This window comes from Poecilia reticulata, chromosome 5, assembly GCF_904066995.2.
Source record: "Poecilia reticulata chromosome 5, P_reticulata-male-v2, whole genome shotgun sequence".
Classification (NCBI taxonomy): Eukaryota; Metazoa; Chordata; class Actinopteri; order Cyprinodontiformes; family Poeciliidae; genus Poecilia; species Poecilia reticulata.
Window position 1 is genome coordinate 27,675,584 of NC_088834.1, and position 18,721 is coordinate 27,694,304.

Below are 18,721 nucleotides of genomic sequence, written 5' to 3' on the forward strand. Positions count from 1 at the left end.
GTCTTAGTCTTAGTTTTTTTTCTTATTTTTTTTCAGAAACTTCTGATCTGGATTTTCACACACAGTCATCTCATTGGGTTTACTGTGAACGATGTGAAAAGATAAAAAAAAAAAAGTATATATATATATATATATATATATATATATATATATATATCCATGTAGCAGCAGACATGTGGACAAAAGTACCATGTTGGTGTCAAAGGTCAGAGAGGAGTGTGAGATTCCAATCATTGATGTAGCAGCAATAGCACCAAAATATTTTCTGACACTTTGTTGAATCTGTATCACAAAGAATCAAGGCAGTACTGAAGTAGGAAGGGGGTCCGACCCGTTACTATCAATGTGCTTGTAATAATGTGGCCAGTCAGGGTGAGCAAGTGTAATTTTAGACATTGGGTATGAAATACAGTGGATGTTTCTGAAGCGCTCTCTGCGCATGTTAAGCAGTGTGCTGCTTTTTCTCCTTAGTCTGTGACAAGAGACCCGAATTCAAGGACGCCAAACTGCTGTATCGTTTTCGCAAGGATGACGGCACATTTCCCTTCAACACTGAGGTGAAAATCTTCATGCGAGGGCAAAGGCTGTATGAAAAGTAAGAACTCGATACAAAAAAAATGTCTGTCGACTGAAAATAGCTTGGTCATGTGACCGGGAGGAGTATCGAAGACAATGCAATGCTTTGCGAAAAATTTCAAATATCCATTATTTTTAAATAGAAGTTCTTGAATTTGATTCAAGTTGTTGTGGAAAAGTTGGCAAAGCGGAATGTTTACCACTGTGTTGCATCACCTCTTTTCCAGCAATTCTCTGTAGACGTTTCTGAGGTAGAAAAAAAGAAGAAGATATGCTTCTGAAAGCTACATTCAGAGAACACTCTTTCCTGTTACAGCTGGCTGCTTCGCTTGCATGGCACCACAACTCTAAATATGAATCCATGTAGACTTAGCTTTAAAATTCAAGAAGTTTGTGCTTGGTTGGTTTCCTTAGCTGTGATGACGCCTCAGTAAAAAATACAAATATCTATATTTCACCAATATATTTGTGCCATGTTTGTTCAAAAATGCTTTTGTAGGTTGAGCAGCAGAGTTTAGTCCATTGAAATCTTACAGAATGCAGAAAGAATTCACAGTGCTTCACTTTTTGTTGACATTTTATCATGCTACAGCCTTCTTCCAAATTGTATTAAATCACTAGCAGAACTCCACTGGACACTGGCAGGGAAAAATATGGTAATTGTTTTATGGACATAAACCACATAATCTGTTTGCTGCTCAACCAAGCAGCAAGCAGATGCATCTTTTCCAGAGTTGTGGCAAAATTAAGAGGGAACAAGCAGGTTTGTTTTTTTTGTGTGTTTTTTTTAAGATTTATTTAAAAGCAACACATTTTTTAATGTAATATTACGGCTCTGCCAAGGAAGATTAATTGCTTTTATCACATCTAAGGGGATAAATAACTGTGGATTATTACACAAACTAATGACCTACGTGTTTCCTTTCTCAAATTTCTAGAACGTGTTCTGAGAGAATTTGTTTCGTGATTTTAATCACCGGTTCTTTTCAGTCTTGTCGCCGACAAAAACTCCATCCTGCAGCTGAGAGAGGAGCACGGGGTTTCCTATCAGCGCTCGTTTCCGGGCTGCCAGCTGATTGACTGGCTCCTGCAGAACGGGGAGGTGGAAAGCCGGCGTCAGGGAGTGGAACTGAATCGGGCGTTGCAGGAGCATGGCATCATTCAACACGGTGAGTGCAGAGCTCATTGCACTCCGGTAAAGGGTAAGCAGCGGCTGCCGGCGGTGAGTGGCCACTGGGGACTTTTGGCAATCAAAAGCAAACACACACACACACACACACCCATCCGTTCTTGAAACTCGTTCTAGTGTTATTTAACGCATGCATTCCATTCCCATCACCAGTGACAAAGAAGCATGACTTCTTCGACAGCGGGCTCCTCTATCAGTTTTGCATCAATTTCCGTCGCCGCCGGCGCCTATCTGAGCTGCTAAATGAAAGGGAGCAAGAGAATGACGGGGCTTCCATCCAAGAGGAAAACAATCTCGACAGTCCGTTTTTTCTACGCAAAGACCCCATCCAGGAGCATAACAGTGCTTTTCAATCTAGTTAATATCAAATTATCTGTTTTCTAGTTGTAAAAATGCACTTTGATTTTAATGTTGACTTCTGAATATACTTCTTTTTTTCCCTTGCAGTGGGGCAGAGTAAAGACATAAAACAAATCACAGGTGGCCGGAGATCCAGTCTGAATTCGCTTCAGCTTCATTCTGGCGGATTTCAAACTCTCGGTCAACTCTCTTCAAACTCAGTCGTGAGATGCAATCCTAAATCAGGCAGGTGGAACGATTGCATTTGGAGCACTGATAAATTAAATATGATGTGTTAGAGGTAGGAAATCCAAAAGTCTTAAAAACATAGAAAGTTGAAAAAAACAAAAACAGTTTCCTTTGTTTTTCAAAGATATATATCTTTAGATTTATAGATAAAATTATTTAATCCTAAGAAAATGTATATTTTTAATTTATTAAAAGTAAAGATAGATTAAATAATTTCAGTTTTGGGACTTTTTAAATCTTGAAACTGTGGCACGTGTGGCATCCGTACATGCTTCTTATTCTTGTGTGACATGTTTACATTTGGCCTAGCCTTCCTTTTACAGTCGCATCTGTGCAGCAGTATCTTCATTTCATTTATGGCTGCTCATCTCCACCGTCCAGCCCGTTTATGGCCGATAAGGACGCGCCTGTTAATCTAATGATAATTTAGAGGAAGTCTTGAAACATCAAAGCCATTAACATTTATCAGCCTTCACCTGTTACCTATCGGGTGAGTTGTAGTTATTACCTCCAGATACGCAACAGGTCTTCCACAAAAAGTGCTGAGTTGGCTAGAGCCATCAGATCAGAGGTGGTGTAGGTAGGTAGGCTCTACCTGCAGAATGAAAGGTGAAAGTCATGGTGACATTTTCTTTGGACCCTGCCCGGCCCAGAGTGGAGGGATAGGGTAAGGCTTCAGATTGTAATGGAGCAGCTTAATGAACTCAAAGTTCATTAAGGTGTCGCCCAAACCATTGTGTATTTGGGGTGAGGGTATGGGGTTATTTCCATGCTAGGACAATTTGAAAGAAAACTAATAGAAAAGGTTTCATAGAACTTAAATTTGTATTTTTCTTCAACAACAAACCTATCTTTAAAACAACTTTCTTGACCATAAATTGATAGTCCTGGGCCTCCTCCACCCTTCGGTGTATATATAAAGACACAGTTTTATATTTCTGTATGTAGTGCTGCTCCCTTATTAGACAAAATTACACAAACATTTTCATTTTATAAACTCTGATTCAGGGCTGCACAGTGGTGCAGTTGGTAGAGCTGTTGCCTTGCAGCAAGAAGGTTCTGGGTTTGATTCCCGGCTCGGTCTTTCTGCATGGAGTTTGCATGTTCTCCCTGTCCATACGTGGGTTTTCTCCGGGTACTCCGGTTTCCTCCCACAATCCAAAAACATGACTGTCAGGTTAATTGGCCTCTCCAAATTGTCCCTAGGTGTGAGTGTGTGTGTGCATGGTTGTGTGTCCTGTGTGTCTCTGTGTTGCCCTGCGACAGACTGGCGACCTGTCCAGGGTGTACCCCGCCTCTCGCCCAAAACGTTAGCTGGAGATAGCCACCAGCACCCCTCCCAACCCCACTAAGGGACAAGGGTGTCAAGAAAATGGATGGGTGGATGGAACTCTGATTCAAACTTCAGACTGAATCCTGGAAAACTTGTAAATGATGGTGTATGCCCTCTAGTATATCATAGCGTAGCATAGCATAGCACCAAATTCTTTTCAATAGGGGATTGCTTATAAAACCAAACATATTTTCTGGCTCTACAGTTTTAAAAAGACATGTCACATGTCAGGAGTTACTGGCCCCAGGAGCACCCTTCATCAAGAAAGTACTTACGGTGAGTGACTGCATGTGAGAAATCATGTTTAGTTTACATATCACACACATGATTGTAATGCTTGTAATATTGTGATTTTTTTTATTATAACGCTTCTGGTGTGTGGACCAGAATAGTGGAAAAGTCTATGGTGGGGACTAATGGGTATCCTTAAAGCTGCAGTATGTAATTTTTATGAAAAATATTTTAAAATTGTTGAAACTCTCACCATGTTATGAGAGATATTCTGTGAAAAATATTGCTTGGCAGCACTAAGACCCATCCCCTGGCACTGATTGGTTGTTTTTGGTCGGGAGCGGTGCATTTCTTCAAATGGCAATAGTAGCTCAGGAAGGAGTTGGAGGAGATTGATCCTTTCACAGATTATGTGTCTCATATGATACCGTCAGGACAGAGTGATAGTTTTAACAAATATGAAAAAACAAAAAACAAAAGCTGTCTATAAAAGTTACATTCTGCAGCTTTAAATGAATTAAACTGAACCAGACATGTTAGTCACACTCAAGTCCGTCCTTGAAAATCAACGATTATAACTCAGGGCTGTAAGTTTGCATTTCCCACCAACTGTAAGATGTATTTTAACTCACCGTGTTCCCAGGTGATCGGCGACGCCCTGGGCTGGGGCATTGTGGTCAGAGGCGGGGCTCCCTGCTACATTCAAGCCGTGGATCCTGGCAGCCCTGCGGCAGCTGCTGGAGTTAAGGTGAGAGAAATTTTTTTTTACAAATAAATCACACGACACAGTAAAACGTTAAGTGTTTAGACAGAAGTGAGATCCATGAATGTAACCAATCTCCATAGATACGGCAGTTTGTGTGCCAGGTGAATGGCAGGTATGTTCTTTACCTGGACTACAAGACAGTGACCAGGCTGGTGATGACTGGACCTCGTGTTGTTGTGCTGGAAGTTATGGAGCAACTGGAATGAAAACTACATCTGAACAACGATAATGTTAATAAACCTTGAATAGGAACAAAACAAATGATTGTGAATTTAAAAAAAAAAAACGAAGTTAGGAAGAGTACAAATACCTCGCTGTTCACCTGAACAACAGACGGAACTGGAGTGAAGCCTTCTACCAGAACGGACAGGGTTCTGGTTCTGTTCTAGGGACTCGTCTTGAACCTTGAGAGATAATTGTGCAAAGAATTCTTCATAAAATAAAATAAAAAACATTACAAACATGAGCATCCTCTTCATTGTCATGCAATAAAAGTGTCTTCAGTCAGAGGACTCTTCAGATTTGGTGTAACAGACTGATACTATTCTTCCTGTCCAAAGCCATCAGCATCTGTAACAACTCTTTGAAGTAGGGCTGCCACCGTCCTGTAAAATACGGAATCGTCCCGTATTGAACCGATACGAGACGCGGTTTGTTCCATATTTCTATAAATGTCTGATACACATGCCTATTACACATATATCAACACTAAATATAACAATAATGACCAAAATAGGACACAGGATATAAGGTCAGCTAAACTGTCATGGCCGGAGCTCCACAGGACCTGCCAGAACGCAGCACGAACAGCGCTGCTGTCACGGTTGCAACCCACGTTTTTTATAATCTCCACCCGATGCTCCACCGTGTCCTTAGAAGCAAGAACTCTTGCAAAAATACAGACGTGAGTGGGAGGACGCACATTCCAGGAAGACCAATGTCAGTGAGGATGAATACAGACATTGTTTTTTAAAAATTTGAGTCGGCGATATTCAGTGGCGCAGTGTGCTGCTGTATGATATCAGATACAATGGATCAGGAGAGGGACACTGCAGAACCGTCAGAACCAGACATCAGCGTCTCGTGAGGCCAACATGGTACAGAACATTTTGCTATAATTTATTAAGTTTCTTATTGTGCTTTTAGTAGACAACCATGGTTTGATTATGATTCTTAAAATGTTGAGTTTGGATGATACGTTTTTTCATATAAAATAGTATTAGGTAAAGTAATATAAACGACAATTTAAATAACAAATCATACTAATAGATTAATAGCAAATAAATAAATATTATGAAGAGAAACTGTTTATTTATCCTACATTAAAACATTTTTGTTAGGTTTTTCTGTGTAGGAAAAATGTTGATATCTTGTGATCAATATCATTTCACTATTATTTTATTAATGTGGTTTGCGAATTTGTATAACCTGACTATCTATCAAGCTATAACAAGGAAGTAAAGACATGCTAATCAATGCATCAGGCACAGACAGACAGGCTGATTCAAGTGGCTCTTTGGTTCACTTTACTTGATGAAATATTGACCTGTTTTTTATTTCATTCTTTTTTAAGTGCTCCCCATGATAAACACCGACTACCCTGGTCCCTGTAAATTTGGTTTAGAACCAGCCTCTGAACTCAACTCCTTATTGTATTTTTGGTATTAATCTTTAAAATACCAGAACTTGCACAGAACTTACTTTTGGCTGTCTGACATGATTTAAAAATATTAAATCACGTGCTTTGATCAGTTAGTCAGTACTTCAGTATTTTACTTTTTACCAAATACCTTTTGCACCTGCTTAATTAAAGCTTAATCTACTCTACTTAACATGTTGAAGTTATACTACTGTGACTGGAGTGGTATAACCTGTGTAATGATTGCACTATTGATACTTTATTTTCACAAAAGACAGCCATAAAGTGAAGTGTACCACTTCTGTGGGCACCAAACCGTGATGGGCATCCCACATTTTCATTTCTGAAAGGTGACGACCCTACTATGAAGATAATGTGAGTTTATAAAGCATTTTGAATTGAATTGAATAATAATACTTTTCTGAAAGTCTACAAAAACAAAATTATTGTGCATATTTGATTGACATTTAAACTGTGAAGCTGTTAATAAAAATCATTAGAGCATTTTACGCCATGAATAAAACCACACCAAACAGTTTCTTCTCAACACTAAAACGCCACTTCCGTCTTTTCCAGGTCGCCATTTTGGATTTTATGTAAAGCACTTAAAATATAGAACGCTGCTAACAGGCTAGCCTCGGGACTGAAACAAGCTAAAGAGATAGCGAGGGGGAATTTTGGGCCTGGGGGTCGTATGTAGTGTGCTAGACTATTAAAACGACCACTGTCATATTTAGTGCGTTGTCTAAGCCGCTTGTTGCTGCAGATGCGGCAGCTAACTAGATAGCTAACGTTTAGCCAGTTAACGGTGAAGGAGCTAATAGCATTAGCATTCCGGCGTCAGAACAGAGTGAGAACATCATCAGTCATTTCGTCCCGATTCACAGAGTTTACGTCTTTGTTACTAATTTATGTTAGTGAGGCGAACTGAATAGCCCGGAAACACATTCTGAGGTAAGTTCACCCTCCATTTTCATATTACCACAAAATTATAAAAGTCTGGCTAAATAACCCCAGCTTTTAGATGTGGACCACGCTGCAAGAAGCAGCCAGCAGTGCTAACGGAACAAAGCTAACGCTATTTAGCGGGTTTCAGGGTAAAAGCATCATTAGGCCTATCTGATCATGCGATCTCATGCATGGGGTCAAGTCAGTTTGTAGCATATTCACAACAACACAAGCTAGCTGCAGCAGTGCTATTGTATTGAGATATCCTTCCATGTTGCATGTTGTGCACTGATAGTTAAGGGGTCGCGCCCTCCCATGTCAAATCAGTCCGGTTTAGTCGTTGCACTGATTAAAAGTTTTTGCAATTCAAAGTGTCTGTTGTGATTTGTCTGAAATCAAAGGCTGTATCAGGGATTTTTTTTTACAAACCTGTATTACCCGGCAGTGTAGCACTAGCCAAGGAGAATCCCTGCAGATGCACTTTAACCAGCTTCAAGGACTTTCAGTATTTCTCTTTTCTCCCAGGAGCCATGTACCAGCTCCCTGTGAATAATCTGACAAGAATCCGGAAAGCTAGAAAACAAGTGAAGAAAAACCTAGAAGACATAGGACTCGAGCTCTGCAAGGAGGTAGCAGAGGTGAGTTGGTTTTTGTTGTTGTTGTTGTTGTATGGTATTTGTCCAAGTTTTTTTTTTATTTTTATAAGTGGTATCAGAATATAGACTGGACTTCAACTCAGCTGCCCGTGTCAGTGGGTGAAATGTTGAAAACACGATTAGCTTGAATACCCTTGAGAACAGATTTGCAGCATATTGTCAAAAACAATAATGGCTAGCAGCCTAGCACACATCTACAACACAGGGTAATCAATTTGAAAGATATTTTTTTAATTTTACCTTTAAATGGCACTAAACAGCATATCTTGACAAAGATTGTCCTCTTCAGGTCTATGTGTCAATAGATTAAAATATTATCAGAGTTTATCTTTTTAAATCATTTGAAAAATTTACGACTTGCCTTTTGTCAGAATTACAAATTGACTGCTATGTTTCCAGCACATATTTTTGGTAACTTTCATAAGAACAGTTTAGCACTTAATGCAGACTAGCTTTCTGCATCTCAGAAAACTTGAATGTTATTTAATGATGATACACAATTTTTTTAATACATAAAGATTATGCTATGTCAAAGCAGTTGCAAGGAAACTTGATAGTTTGTAGACAGTCATTTAAACCTTCTACATGAGGGTGAGGTGCAAATAAATATTGCTAAAGAAGCTGGCTGATCAGAGAGCTGTATCCCAATTATATTAATAGAAAGTTGAATGGAAGAAAAAACTCGGGTAGGAAAGAAATGCACAAAAAGAGGGATGACTGCAGCCCTTTGGGCTGTGAAGAAAACACGCGTTTAATCGAACACAGATTTATTCTGGACATGGACTCCAATTTTCTCATTTCTTGTGTTGAACAACTTCTGGGACAGAGACGAGGTCAGGAACATTTTGCCCCGACTCGGGAGAAAAAGGTCTGCACTGCTGCTCAGTGATGGAAAGTAATGTTTTTCACATTATAGTAAATTTTATATGGAATTTCCACTTTGAGGTCCACTCAGATCGTAATGTGGAAATTATGGTCTGTGGGGAGAATGGAGAGGCACATAACAGAAGAATGGAATGCCACACTGCCAAACGTTTCAGTAGCTGGTAAATTTGTTGACCATTGTGTCACTGTGCCTGATTGGCTAGCAAACTGACCTGGCCTAACCAGAATAAGAAATGTGTATTTAGAGTATCATTGAGGTATGTCTATACCTCAATGTTATGACCATAGTCATTTAAATTGACAGAACTAAAACCTTGAAATGTAACACTTTTTGTGTAATACATTTTTGTAAATAATTTTTTTGTATTTAATTACTGAAACATTTTTGGATTTTCTTTTTTTTTTTTTTAACAACCTTCTGCACTGCAAAAACTGAAATCTTAGTAAGATTAAATATCTTAAATTAAGGAGATTTTTCTTGTTTTCTTTCTGACAAGATAATTTTTCTCACCAAGAGGGATTTATGTTAGAATATTTTTCTTATTTTAAGTGTTTTTGTACTTAATTATCTCAGTAAGATATAAAAGCTTAATGTTAAGAAAATATTACTTATTATGAGTAAATATGCGCTAGAATCTAGAATATCAATATTTACCAATCAAACTTCAAGTCTAGAACTTATTTTATATAAGTAAAAATTTCTTATTTCAAGCACAGAAAGCGAAATCACATACTTAATGAAATGTCTTCAGATAATTAAAACAGACTATGTCCAAATGGAATCCTTTGTGTTATTGTCAATGAAAAAAAAAAAAAAACCCATGAACTTATATTCTTGTATAAGTTGGCAGAGTGTACTGGAAATTATAATTTAATATTTAAACGGTTGACATTTAACACAACAATTTCAGAGACAATATCAGTTTATATATCAAGATCATTCTTGGCATGTTTCCATCTGCTAAGGACCTTCTTAATCTGATCTTCTTGATGCAAGATGTGGGACCTCTTACTGACATGTCATGAAATTTCTATTGATGTGTGATTTGAAATGGCTGGTTTTCCACACAATGAGATTAGAATCAACAATATTGATTGGGTCAATGTCATGATAAATATTTTAACTTTTGGTTTATATTTCAAATTCTTACTTTATAAGTTACTAATATTACTTTGAACAATATTTTATTCATCATGTTTGTAACCCCTTTTATGACATCATACAATCCAAATGGGAAAGCGCCCAAAATGGCAGTGAGATAGTATTAATGTTCGATACAACAGATTTTCTTTCCGATCCATTACCGAGTAAAATTTAAGCTGGTATTGGCAATACAGATCCCATACTTTGTGCAAAGACAGTTAATTTTGTTTCTTAATTAAATAAAAAATAAATGTAATCCATATCTTGGCTTCATAAAAAGAACACAATGTACTCTGATGCACTCATTTTAAACTCAGAAGTACATTGAGACAACAATCTTGTTTACTATAAACTATTTTAATTCAGCAGAAATATACACAATATGTGAAAATGGAGTTGCAAACTAAAAAAAAGAAAATTAGTAAAGTAATAACCCTACTAAATATACTGCTAAAAAAAAATAAAGGGTGTTTAAGTGTTCCCTTTATTTTTTTTTTAGCAGTGTACATCATTGTTTAATTATTAAAACTACGATAAAATGACAGCTGAAATAGCTCCGTGTCACTTTTTTTATAATCTGTCAACATGTTGATTTCTGAGTGAGTGAGCGTCAGCAGCACGCTGCGCTTGGGCATTACGTCCTTACACCTTACATACTTACCAGGCGGAAGAAAAGTAGTTCCCATTAACAACGTTTCATTTAGGCAAGATCTCAATAATTTAGTTACTTTCTAACGTGCTCTTGTTAATCTACATTATCTCAAATTACTAAAATGTTGAAAGTATTGATCCTTAGATCTGACAATAGATTTTAAAGAATTAAGTTCTGGTATCGGAAGAATCGATATTTCAGTATCAATCCGCAAATCCCTAACGGCAACGCCAGAGATCATTTAACTGCCCTGATTAACGGTTAATTCAGTTGTAACAGCCTAACTAAGCTTTTATCTACTGTACTTTTATAAGATTTTCTTTTGGCAAATTCTCTAATCTCGGTTGGACATGGATGAAGATGGAGGACTTTTTTACGTGTATGGACCCTACAGCTGCTGTACTCAGAGGTAAGTTTAAAGTTGTCTGTCTTTCTAAGATAAGCTAACTGAAGCTAGTTAGCATGTCGTGAAATGCCAATTTTCATCCGCGGTTAAAGAGCCGCTCTTGTGAATATGAGCTTTGAACAGTTATTAACCACAATAGATGTGGCTTAAAAATAATATCGACACGAGTCTTGGTAGCTTCCGTTTTTTAACATAGCTAAGGTGGCTTCTCATTTAGCTTCTGATTCGGGAAATTGTTAAAGGGCAATTCCGCCTAGTATTTCACTAACTGAGGGTGTTTGATATGCTGTAATTTAAAAACTTGAATTCAATGAGTCTAAAAGCCTAGGTAAGATATTTCACACTGTTACCAGGATATTTTAAACACTATTTTAATTGGTGAATTTAAGTAGTCCTAGTTTGATTTAATTAAAATGACTTTCTTGCCATCTTGAATTCATGTAATATTGTAATTGAGCACATGAACTAAAATAAGACTTGTTTTATTTTTCAAGTAAACCAAACTGTTGCCATGGTGAAGCCTATGCCAGACAAGTCTCCAATCACGTATTGCACCATCTACAAGAAACTTTGAAACTTTGGGAATTGCAAGTGACGGCGTCCTTCACATTCTTGAGGTAAGAAATTTATGATACTGATTCATCATTACACTGATTAGTCCCTTAAACGTGATTTATTTTGTGATTGTTTTTCTGTCTGTGCTCCAAATAGCAGATGACCCAACAACTTCCAACAAGACCACTTTTCAGCTCTGCGGTGATCGTGAAACCAACTTTCTACTGGCCATTGGAACCATGCCTGCCTGCCCTGATCTTTTGAAAGGAGGACATCATAGCTACTACACCTTTCAGCATCCGTGTGTGTGGCCACTCCTCTCTGTGCTGCTGACAGACGTCTTGAGAACGCCGTCCGTAACTGAGGCAAGACTTCCACATATAAAAGGCTATGGCTTATTGGAAGAAGTTCATTGCGGAGGAAGCTCCTATTGTTGACGTCTAATCCCAAGATTTTTTTTGCTTTGGACAATTTGGTTTGCTTGACTCTTAGGGCATCATATGAGTGCGGCAGATGTGTCAGATCGTCATTGTTCTGTCATTTTACAGGATTGTTTCAGAATCAGATGCCCATCCAGACTTTAAATTCTGACCAGTAGTCATGTTTTATTGTGTTTATGTGAAACTTAAATGTAATAATGATGTTAAAAGTAACTGAACTTATGTCTTCATTTCAGCAAGCCAATAACGTCTCTTGTTCCAGTATTCACAGGATAAATTTGTAGATTTTTGTCTTGGCATAAGAACCTTGAGTAAAGCTATGACGAAATATATATTTTAATCCTATGCAACAATAAAATAAACTAGATTTAGGTATATCACTGCAAAAAGTCCCCTTTCAAAAACAAGAAAAAAAGCACAAAAATAGGGTATAATTTTCTTAAAATAAGAAAAATTATCTGCCAACAGAACAAGAAAATTTATCTTGTCAAGATTTTCTAAAACAAGAAAAATATCTAACCAAGATAAACCTACAAATATCTTAAAATTAGTGTATTTGTACTTAAAACAAGCCAATTTTACTAATACAAATAGAATATATGAGATTTATTTTCTTAATACATAGAGCATTTTTCTTAAAATAAGAATATTTTACGCTATTTCAAGAAATTCAGTGTCAAGTAACATTTTCTTTACTTGAGATAATTTTTCTTAAAATAAGATAATATATCTTACTCGTATAAGTAAAATTGGCTTGTTTTAAGTAAAAATACACTAATTTTAAGATATTGTAGGTTTATCTTGGTTAGATATTTTTTCTTGTTTTAGAAAATCTTGACAAGATAAATTTTCTTGTTCTGTTGGCAGATAATTTTTCTTATTTTAAGAAAATTATACCCTATTTTTGTACTTTTTTTTCTTGTTTTTGAATGGGGACTTTTTGCAGTGTGTATCTTCTTTTCCTATTTTCACCTACTTTTGAGCCTAATCTGTCTTGTGGTACACAGGGCTTAAAGAGCTGTAAGTGGTCCGTTATGAAACAGGTGTGATTGAACAATGGTACCGCAGCACTTTTAAATTTCAATAATCAGAATGCAGAAATTGTTTCCGTTGTTTTAAAAGGTTTATGTCAGTCTGCCTTTTCCCCATCGATACGCTTCCCGAACGCCCTGCACCTTAGGGGTTTAAAAAAAAAAAAAGACGCACACATTGCGCAAAACTCTGAAACAGGAGAAGCGGGACATAAAACGGAGCGACGAACTAGATGTGAATTATTACATAAAAACAGAATGATGTGAAAAACATGACGATTAGGCGGCGCAGCAGGTGATGAGTGAAAATTACTGATGGTCAATAAACTATCAAATAAATCTAGCAACAGGACAGAAACTAAAGTGGACATAGCAATAAACCAAGAGATAATAATACTAATAATCAAAGGAAACTAAATGGAAATGAATGAACAAAATGCAAGAATAAACTAAGAAACTAAAGTAAATACAGCGGAATAAGCTGGTATGGCAAGACCTTTCGAGCAATAATTAATACAGAGGACTGTGTGGCAAGAAAAACAGACACTATTTCCAGATAAAAGGTAAATAATGTTGAAATGCCATGGGTTTGTTGAGACCATATCTAGTACTGAGAATAAATATATCTTACAGACCATAACAGTAAATAATTTATCACTTATTTATCTTTTTAACTAGATTTGATATATTTATTTCTTCAATATTATTTTTCATGTCAGTGTTGATGTCATGAGGCTGATGACTCCATGACACTTTCAGTTTGACTCATTAGGATTTGATTAAGAACCAGATGTGTTTTTTGTCATTTCTGTCTTTAGTTTTTTCACTGAAAGCTCTGGTTTGCACATTAAATGCCATGTGGGTGAAATTGATACTCTGATGTCCCATTCTCCTGAAGGCAGCACAGAGCTGCACCACCAGAAACTGACAAACACTAAAGAGAAGAAGAGTTACCGCAGCATGGATAGAACTGTAATGTAGTTACAGTTCTATCCTTGTTTTAATGTTGCAGAGCTCAGTCGTTTTGCAAATTGATCAAAGTTTAAACTGGCATGTTCATCTTTTATCAGGTCATTTTGTGGAATATTTAACAACTAGAAAATGGCAAAGAATAATATTTTTTCCACTCTGATTGGCTGCTGTTAGACCTACAAATTTTAACTTGAATGTTCATCAAATTTTCCAGACACCTGTGAAAATAATTTCTATTCCCATGGCTTTTTTGTTCTCTGGGAAATTATCTTGATGATAAATACAGAAACGAGCATAAAAATCAAAACATCTACAATAGCGATAGTTATATTAATAATAAAATAATAGTCAGTGCAAAGTAGCCTACAAATTCTTTGTTGGGGGGCGGTGAGGGACCTGGATAAAGGCTAGGGGGGCCCCCGAAAAAGGTTGAGAAACACTGATTTAGTTGGTAATGTTGCATGTTCTAAATTACTTGCAAAAACATTGATTGAAAGGACTCTTATTTAATGTTGAGGGATTTTTGCCTGTAAGGCAAAACTTTAGGGCACAGACGTTTTATTTACATTTTGTTTTGAGTTGAAATGTACTGAAGTCTTATTTAAGTTTGAGTGTTTAGCTTCTTAATTGTATTGTTAGAAGCGATTGTTTGCACTATTCAAAGACACTTTTTATTAAACTGTGGCAATAGCAACGGTATAGTTCATTTCTATCATTATAAGTTTCAGGCTCAGGATTTTTTTTTACTTTAAGCCCTGGGTACAATGCTTTTTGGAGCTAAGTTAGACTCTTCAGAGAAATCAAGGCCTTCGACAGTGCATAACTAATTTGGTATCAACACTGTCGATCAAAACTGAGACCCGAGTAAAGAATATAAAACTCTCACCAGTGTCCAATCTGTCTTGTATCTGTTAAGAATGTATAAATTTAACTCTATGCTTACATAATTATGCTTAGTTGTCTTCTTAATTGTCCCATTAACTCTACAGGAGTTTAAAGAGTTTTGCCCAGATGAACAAACTGTAAAGGAGACTGCAGGCTATGACATCTGCACATGGGATCCGTCTCACTCTAAAACACAGGTAAATTCTCTTTCAGCTTGAACTTTTATGAATAAATCACCTCATTTTCTAAGACCACTGTTTCTTTCCTGGGTGTTTTTATTTTAAATTTTTTTTAGGTGTACCGATCGAAGCAGTTTTGCTGCACAGAGTGCCGATTTTCTTCCAAATACTACTCTGGCTACAAAAATCACTTCCGCAATGTCCACCGGAAAATATTGGAGAGTCAACTTCTGCTCAACTGTCCCTACTGTGCTTTCAGTGCAAACAGAAGGACCCTGGAGACACATGTCAAAATATTCCACATTACCAACTCATTCCAGCTGAACTATGGCAACCCACGTGCTTCAGTTTTGGGAAACAGCGCCGTACAAGGAAACAGACTGGAGAGACCAATGTACTTCTGCAAGAAGTGCAAATTCAGAGACGCACTCTACAATGTTGTCAGAAGGCATATTTATAGAGAACACTTCCAGCATATTGTTTCACCGTATCATGGCAGGGTCACTGGATCTGTTAAAAACGGTGCTTGTTCCGTCAACGGCAACAACATTTTCTGCAAACAGTGTCCATTTTCCACACGGAGCTACGAGGCTTTGGTGCAGCATGTTGTCGAGTACCACGAACGCATCGGTTCACAAGTTACAACCATGATTGGACATGCTAATGTCATGATGTCAAAGCCTCAACCAACCATGAACGAGAAAGCTGCTCTGATCATTAACAGGGGTAAAGCTCCAAGGCCTGAGCCAACAACGCAACCGGTAATTGGTTACCTGAAGCCCACTGTTAAGAGTCCGCGTAGTGTCCCAGTCAATCCGAAGCAGGTCAAGGTTAATGCCAATGGAGCCGTGGCTGAAAATAATCAAACTGGTGTAAACACGGCCCAAACACAGAAGTGGAAGATATGCACCGTTTGCAATGAGCTCTTTCCTGAAAACCTGTACAGTGCTCATTTCGAGTGTGCTCACAAGGCTAAAAAGGTCTGGGCACTGGCCAAGTACATCATGAAAATCCACAACTTCACCAGCAAGTGTTTGCTTTGCAACCGCTATCTTCCCAGCAGCACATTATTGAACCACATGCTGATTCATGGCTTAACCTGTCCACAGTGCCACTCTGCCTTCCACAGTATTGAGAAAATCATGGAGCACACAGCCAAGACCCACCCAGATGAGTTTGTTGGACCCTCTGGTGCATCCCCTCTAACCTTTGATCTGACTATTAAACAAACCAAACCCACTAACATTCAGCTTGCTGTCCTCACTTTCAACATGAAGGAGTCGCCCAACGGTCAAGATCAATCTCCACCGCCGCTGCAGTACGTTCAGCTGCCTGGAAAATTACAGCCAGTTAGAATTGTGGAAAAGCAAAACGAACCAAGAAATTTAGCTTCGCTAATCCAGAACAGTGATGTTGGAAAGACTGTTTGTCCACTGTGCTTCTCCATCCTCAAAGGTCCCATCTCTGACGCCTTGTCCATGCACCTGAGACAGCGACATCAAGTGATCCAAACCATGCATCCTGTCGAAAATAAGATGACATACAAGTGCATTCATTGTTTAGGGGTGTACACTAGTAACATGGTAGCTTCCACAATCACGCTGCACCTTGTGCAATGCAGAGCTGTTGGTAGGAGTCAGTCGAGTCAGGGCTTCAAATCCGCCTTGACTCTCAACTCGGCAGGTGCTGGTATTCTCAAGAGACAGTTGCCAACACAATCTCCTTCAAGTCCCAAGAAAATCAAAATGAGCAAAAAAACAGGTCCCTTCCGCGGAAGCACCGCTCCGTTTGACGGCCTGGTTCTGGATCCATCGGGCTGCGAGCACAAGACACATGAGGCCAGGAAAGAGTTCCTGACGGCATACTTCAATCGACGGCCATACCCGACTTCTCAAGAAGTGGAGAAGCTGGCCGCGAGTCTGTGGCTGTGGAAATCCGAAGTTGCTAGTCACTTTGCGTTGAAGCGAAAACTGTGTTTAAAGGGTTGTGAAGCCAAGAAGGTTTTGGTTCAAGTTGGCCTTGACATGAACGCTGTGGACAAACTGAAACATTACCTGATCTTTGATAAGGGGAGGTTGGTCGGCACCACGTCTGCTAGGTCTACAGGCTTAAAGTCACATGCGCCACACTCAAAACCTAAACGACATCCTCACACACCCAACCACACAGTGGAACAGAGTGGTTTGCACATAGAAATCATTTCAATAGACTCAGACAACGAAGAAGAAACAGAGGATCCTGTTCCGAATGAAGAAGTTGAGACAAACAAAGATGAAAAGGTTGACACAAACCCAGGAGACAATGCGGACTACAAGTGCCCGGAAAACCCGACAGAAGAGAGAGAACATTTGGAAGTGACTGATCGTTCAGAAGAAAAGAGCAGTAGTCCAAATCACAAAGAAGATGACCCAATCCAAGAAGTGTCTGTATTATCAGAAAATGAAAATGAAAAAGTTGAGCCAAACCAAAACGAAGAAGTCTTGTCGGAGAATGAAAAAGTTGGTATAGAAGAAGAGCTATTGCCAGAGAATGACACCCCTGATGTACAACAAGAATGGGAGGACTTGGAGAATGAAAAAACTGACCCCAACCAAGAAGAGGTCTTTGCAGAGAGTGAAAAGGTTGAGCAAAACCAAGAAGAGGTCTTGGAGAATGAAAACGAAAAGATGGAGTCCATGTCCCCACAGAACCTGTCGGAAGAAGAAAACCATGAGAGCATGGATGAGCCTTCCATGGAAACCAGCTCTATTGACGATGGGAAAGAAAATGCTGACATGCCCTCATGTTAGTGTTCTTTTGTTCTGGTTGAAAATTAGCTGAGTTTTGCAAGTGAACGAGTTGTACTGCTCCAAAAGTGGTAACATCTCGAAGGCCTGTTTTTATTAACTTGGCATGGGGCACATGAATTCATCCATTTTTAATGTATTACTCTTAACCAGACCTGGAGAAAGGAAAAACTGTTACCTTAACCTGCATTGTATAAGTACCGATGCATATATATAGAGACGGTTCTTCTTTGCCTACATTGTGGTTCTGTTTCAAACTGTATTACTTTTCCTAGCTGCCATGACACATAAAATGTTTTTTTTCCAAGTTCCCCTATTTTTTGTTTACTTCTGTCTTAGTTGTTCTTGTGTACTCTCTTCATCTTATCCCAGACTTAGACAATTTAAGACGCATTTAAAGTTTATGTACCTGTTTCAATAAAAATGTTAATTAAAAAGTTTGTTGGGATTCAGTCTACCTGTTCACAAAAAACTTTCAAAAACAATCAAAAATAAAAGCAGATTAAAGATAAAATATTAAGCAAATGTACACGCATTGCAGCACTTTCATAATGTTAATTATTGTGAATCATTTAGATAAGTCTCAGCTATAAAGGTAAATTGCCTGGTAAATATGCATTTAGTCTCTAAATGCATATTTACTTGCATTTAAATACATAAACTAAATTGTAGAGTGTTGGAGTAATAGAATACACTAGATTAGAATATACTTTATTGATCCCAAGGGGAAATTGCTTATTCGCTGGTAATCTATTCCATCCAAGGTGTAAATACTAGTAAGTGCAAATATAAACAATGTACAATTTATCAAAATGACAATATAAAATTAAAATAAGAATGCGCGTAAAAAATATATTAAT

At 37.9% G+C, this 18,721-nt stretch overlaps 2 protein-coding genes and 1 long non-coding RNA gene across 9 annotated transcripts in view; all 3 read left to right on the plus strand.

The window, feature by feature from the left end:
• The window catches only part of LOC103465557 (DEP domain-containing mTOR-interacting protein), a 52,960-nt gene extending 48,006 nt beyond the window's left edge, over window positions 1-4,954 (plus strand). For 6 of the 7 annotated variants that reach the window (XM_008410524.3, XM_008410526.3, XM_008410527.3 and 3 more), the window contains 7 exons: window positions 472-595; window positions 1,567-1,745; window positions 1,919-2,122; window positions 2,213-2,350; window positions 3,892-3,962; window positions 4,561-4,665; window positions 4,764-4,954. In XM_008410524.3, the coding sequence (XP_008408746.1) occupies window positions 472-595; window positions 1,567-1,745; window positions 1,919-2,122; window positions 2,213-2,350; window positions 3,892-3,962; window positions 4,561-4,665; window positions 4,764-4,889 (947 nt within the window). In that variant the 3' untranslated portion in view covers window positions 4,890-4,954. The remainder of the gene's footprint in view (window positions 1-471; window positions 596-1,566; window positions 1,746-1,918; window positions 2,123-2,212; window positions 2,351-3,891; window positions 3,963-4,560; window positions 4,666-4,763) is intronic. The other variant, XM_081607393.1, reaches the window with a different exon arrangement.
• A 1,901-nt stretch (window positions 4,955-6,855) lies between these two features.
• Window positions 6,856-18,301, plus strand: adnpa (activity-dependent neuroprotector homeobox a). Its single transcript, XM_008410519.2, has 4 exons — window positions 6,856-7,276; window positions 7,796-7,908; window positions 15,001-15,093; window positions 15,192-18,301. The coding sequence occupies exons 2-4, from the start codon at window positions 7,801-7,803 to the stop codon at window positions 17,862-17,864; spliced, it is 2,874 nt and encodes a 957-aa protein (XP_008408741.1). The 5' UTR covers window positions 6,856-7,276; window positions 7,796-7,800; the 3' UTR covers window positions 17,865-18,301.
• LOC145551753 (uncharacterized) lies at window positions 10,445-12,288 on the plus strand. The gene is made up of 3 exons (XR_014087656.1): window positions 10,445-11,016; window positions 11,508-11,630; window positions 11,725-12,288. It is a non-coding gene; the product is annotated as an uncharacterized LOC145551753 (long non-coding RNA).
• Window positions 18,302-18,721: the final 420 nt, after the last annotated feature.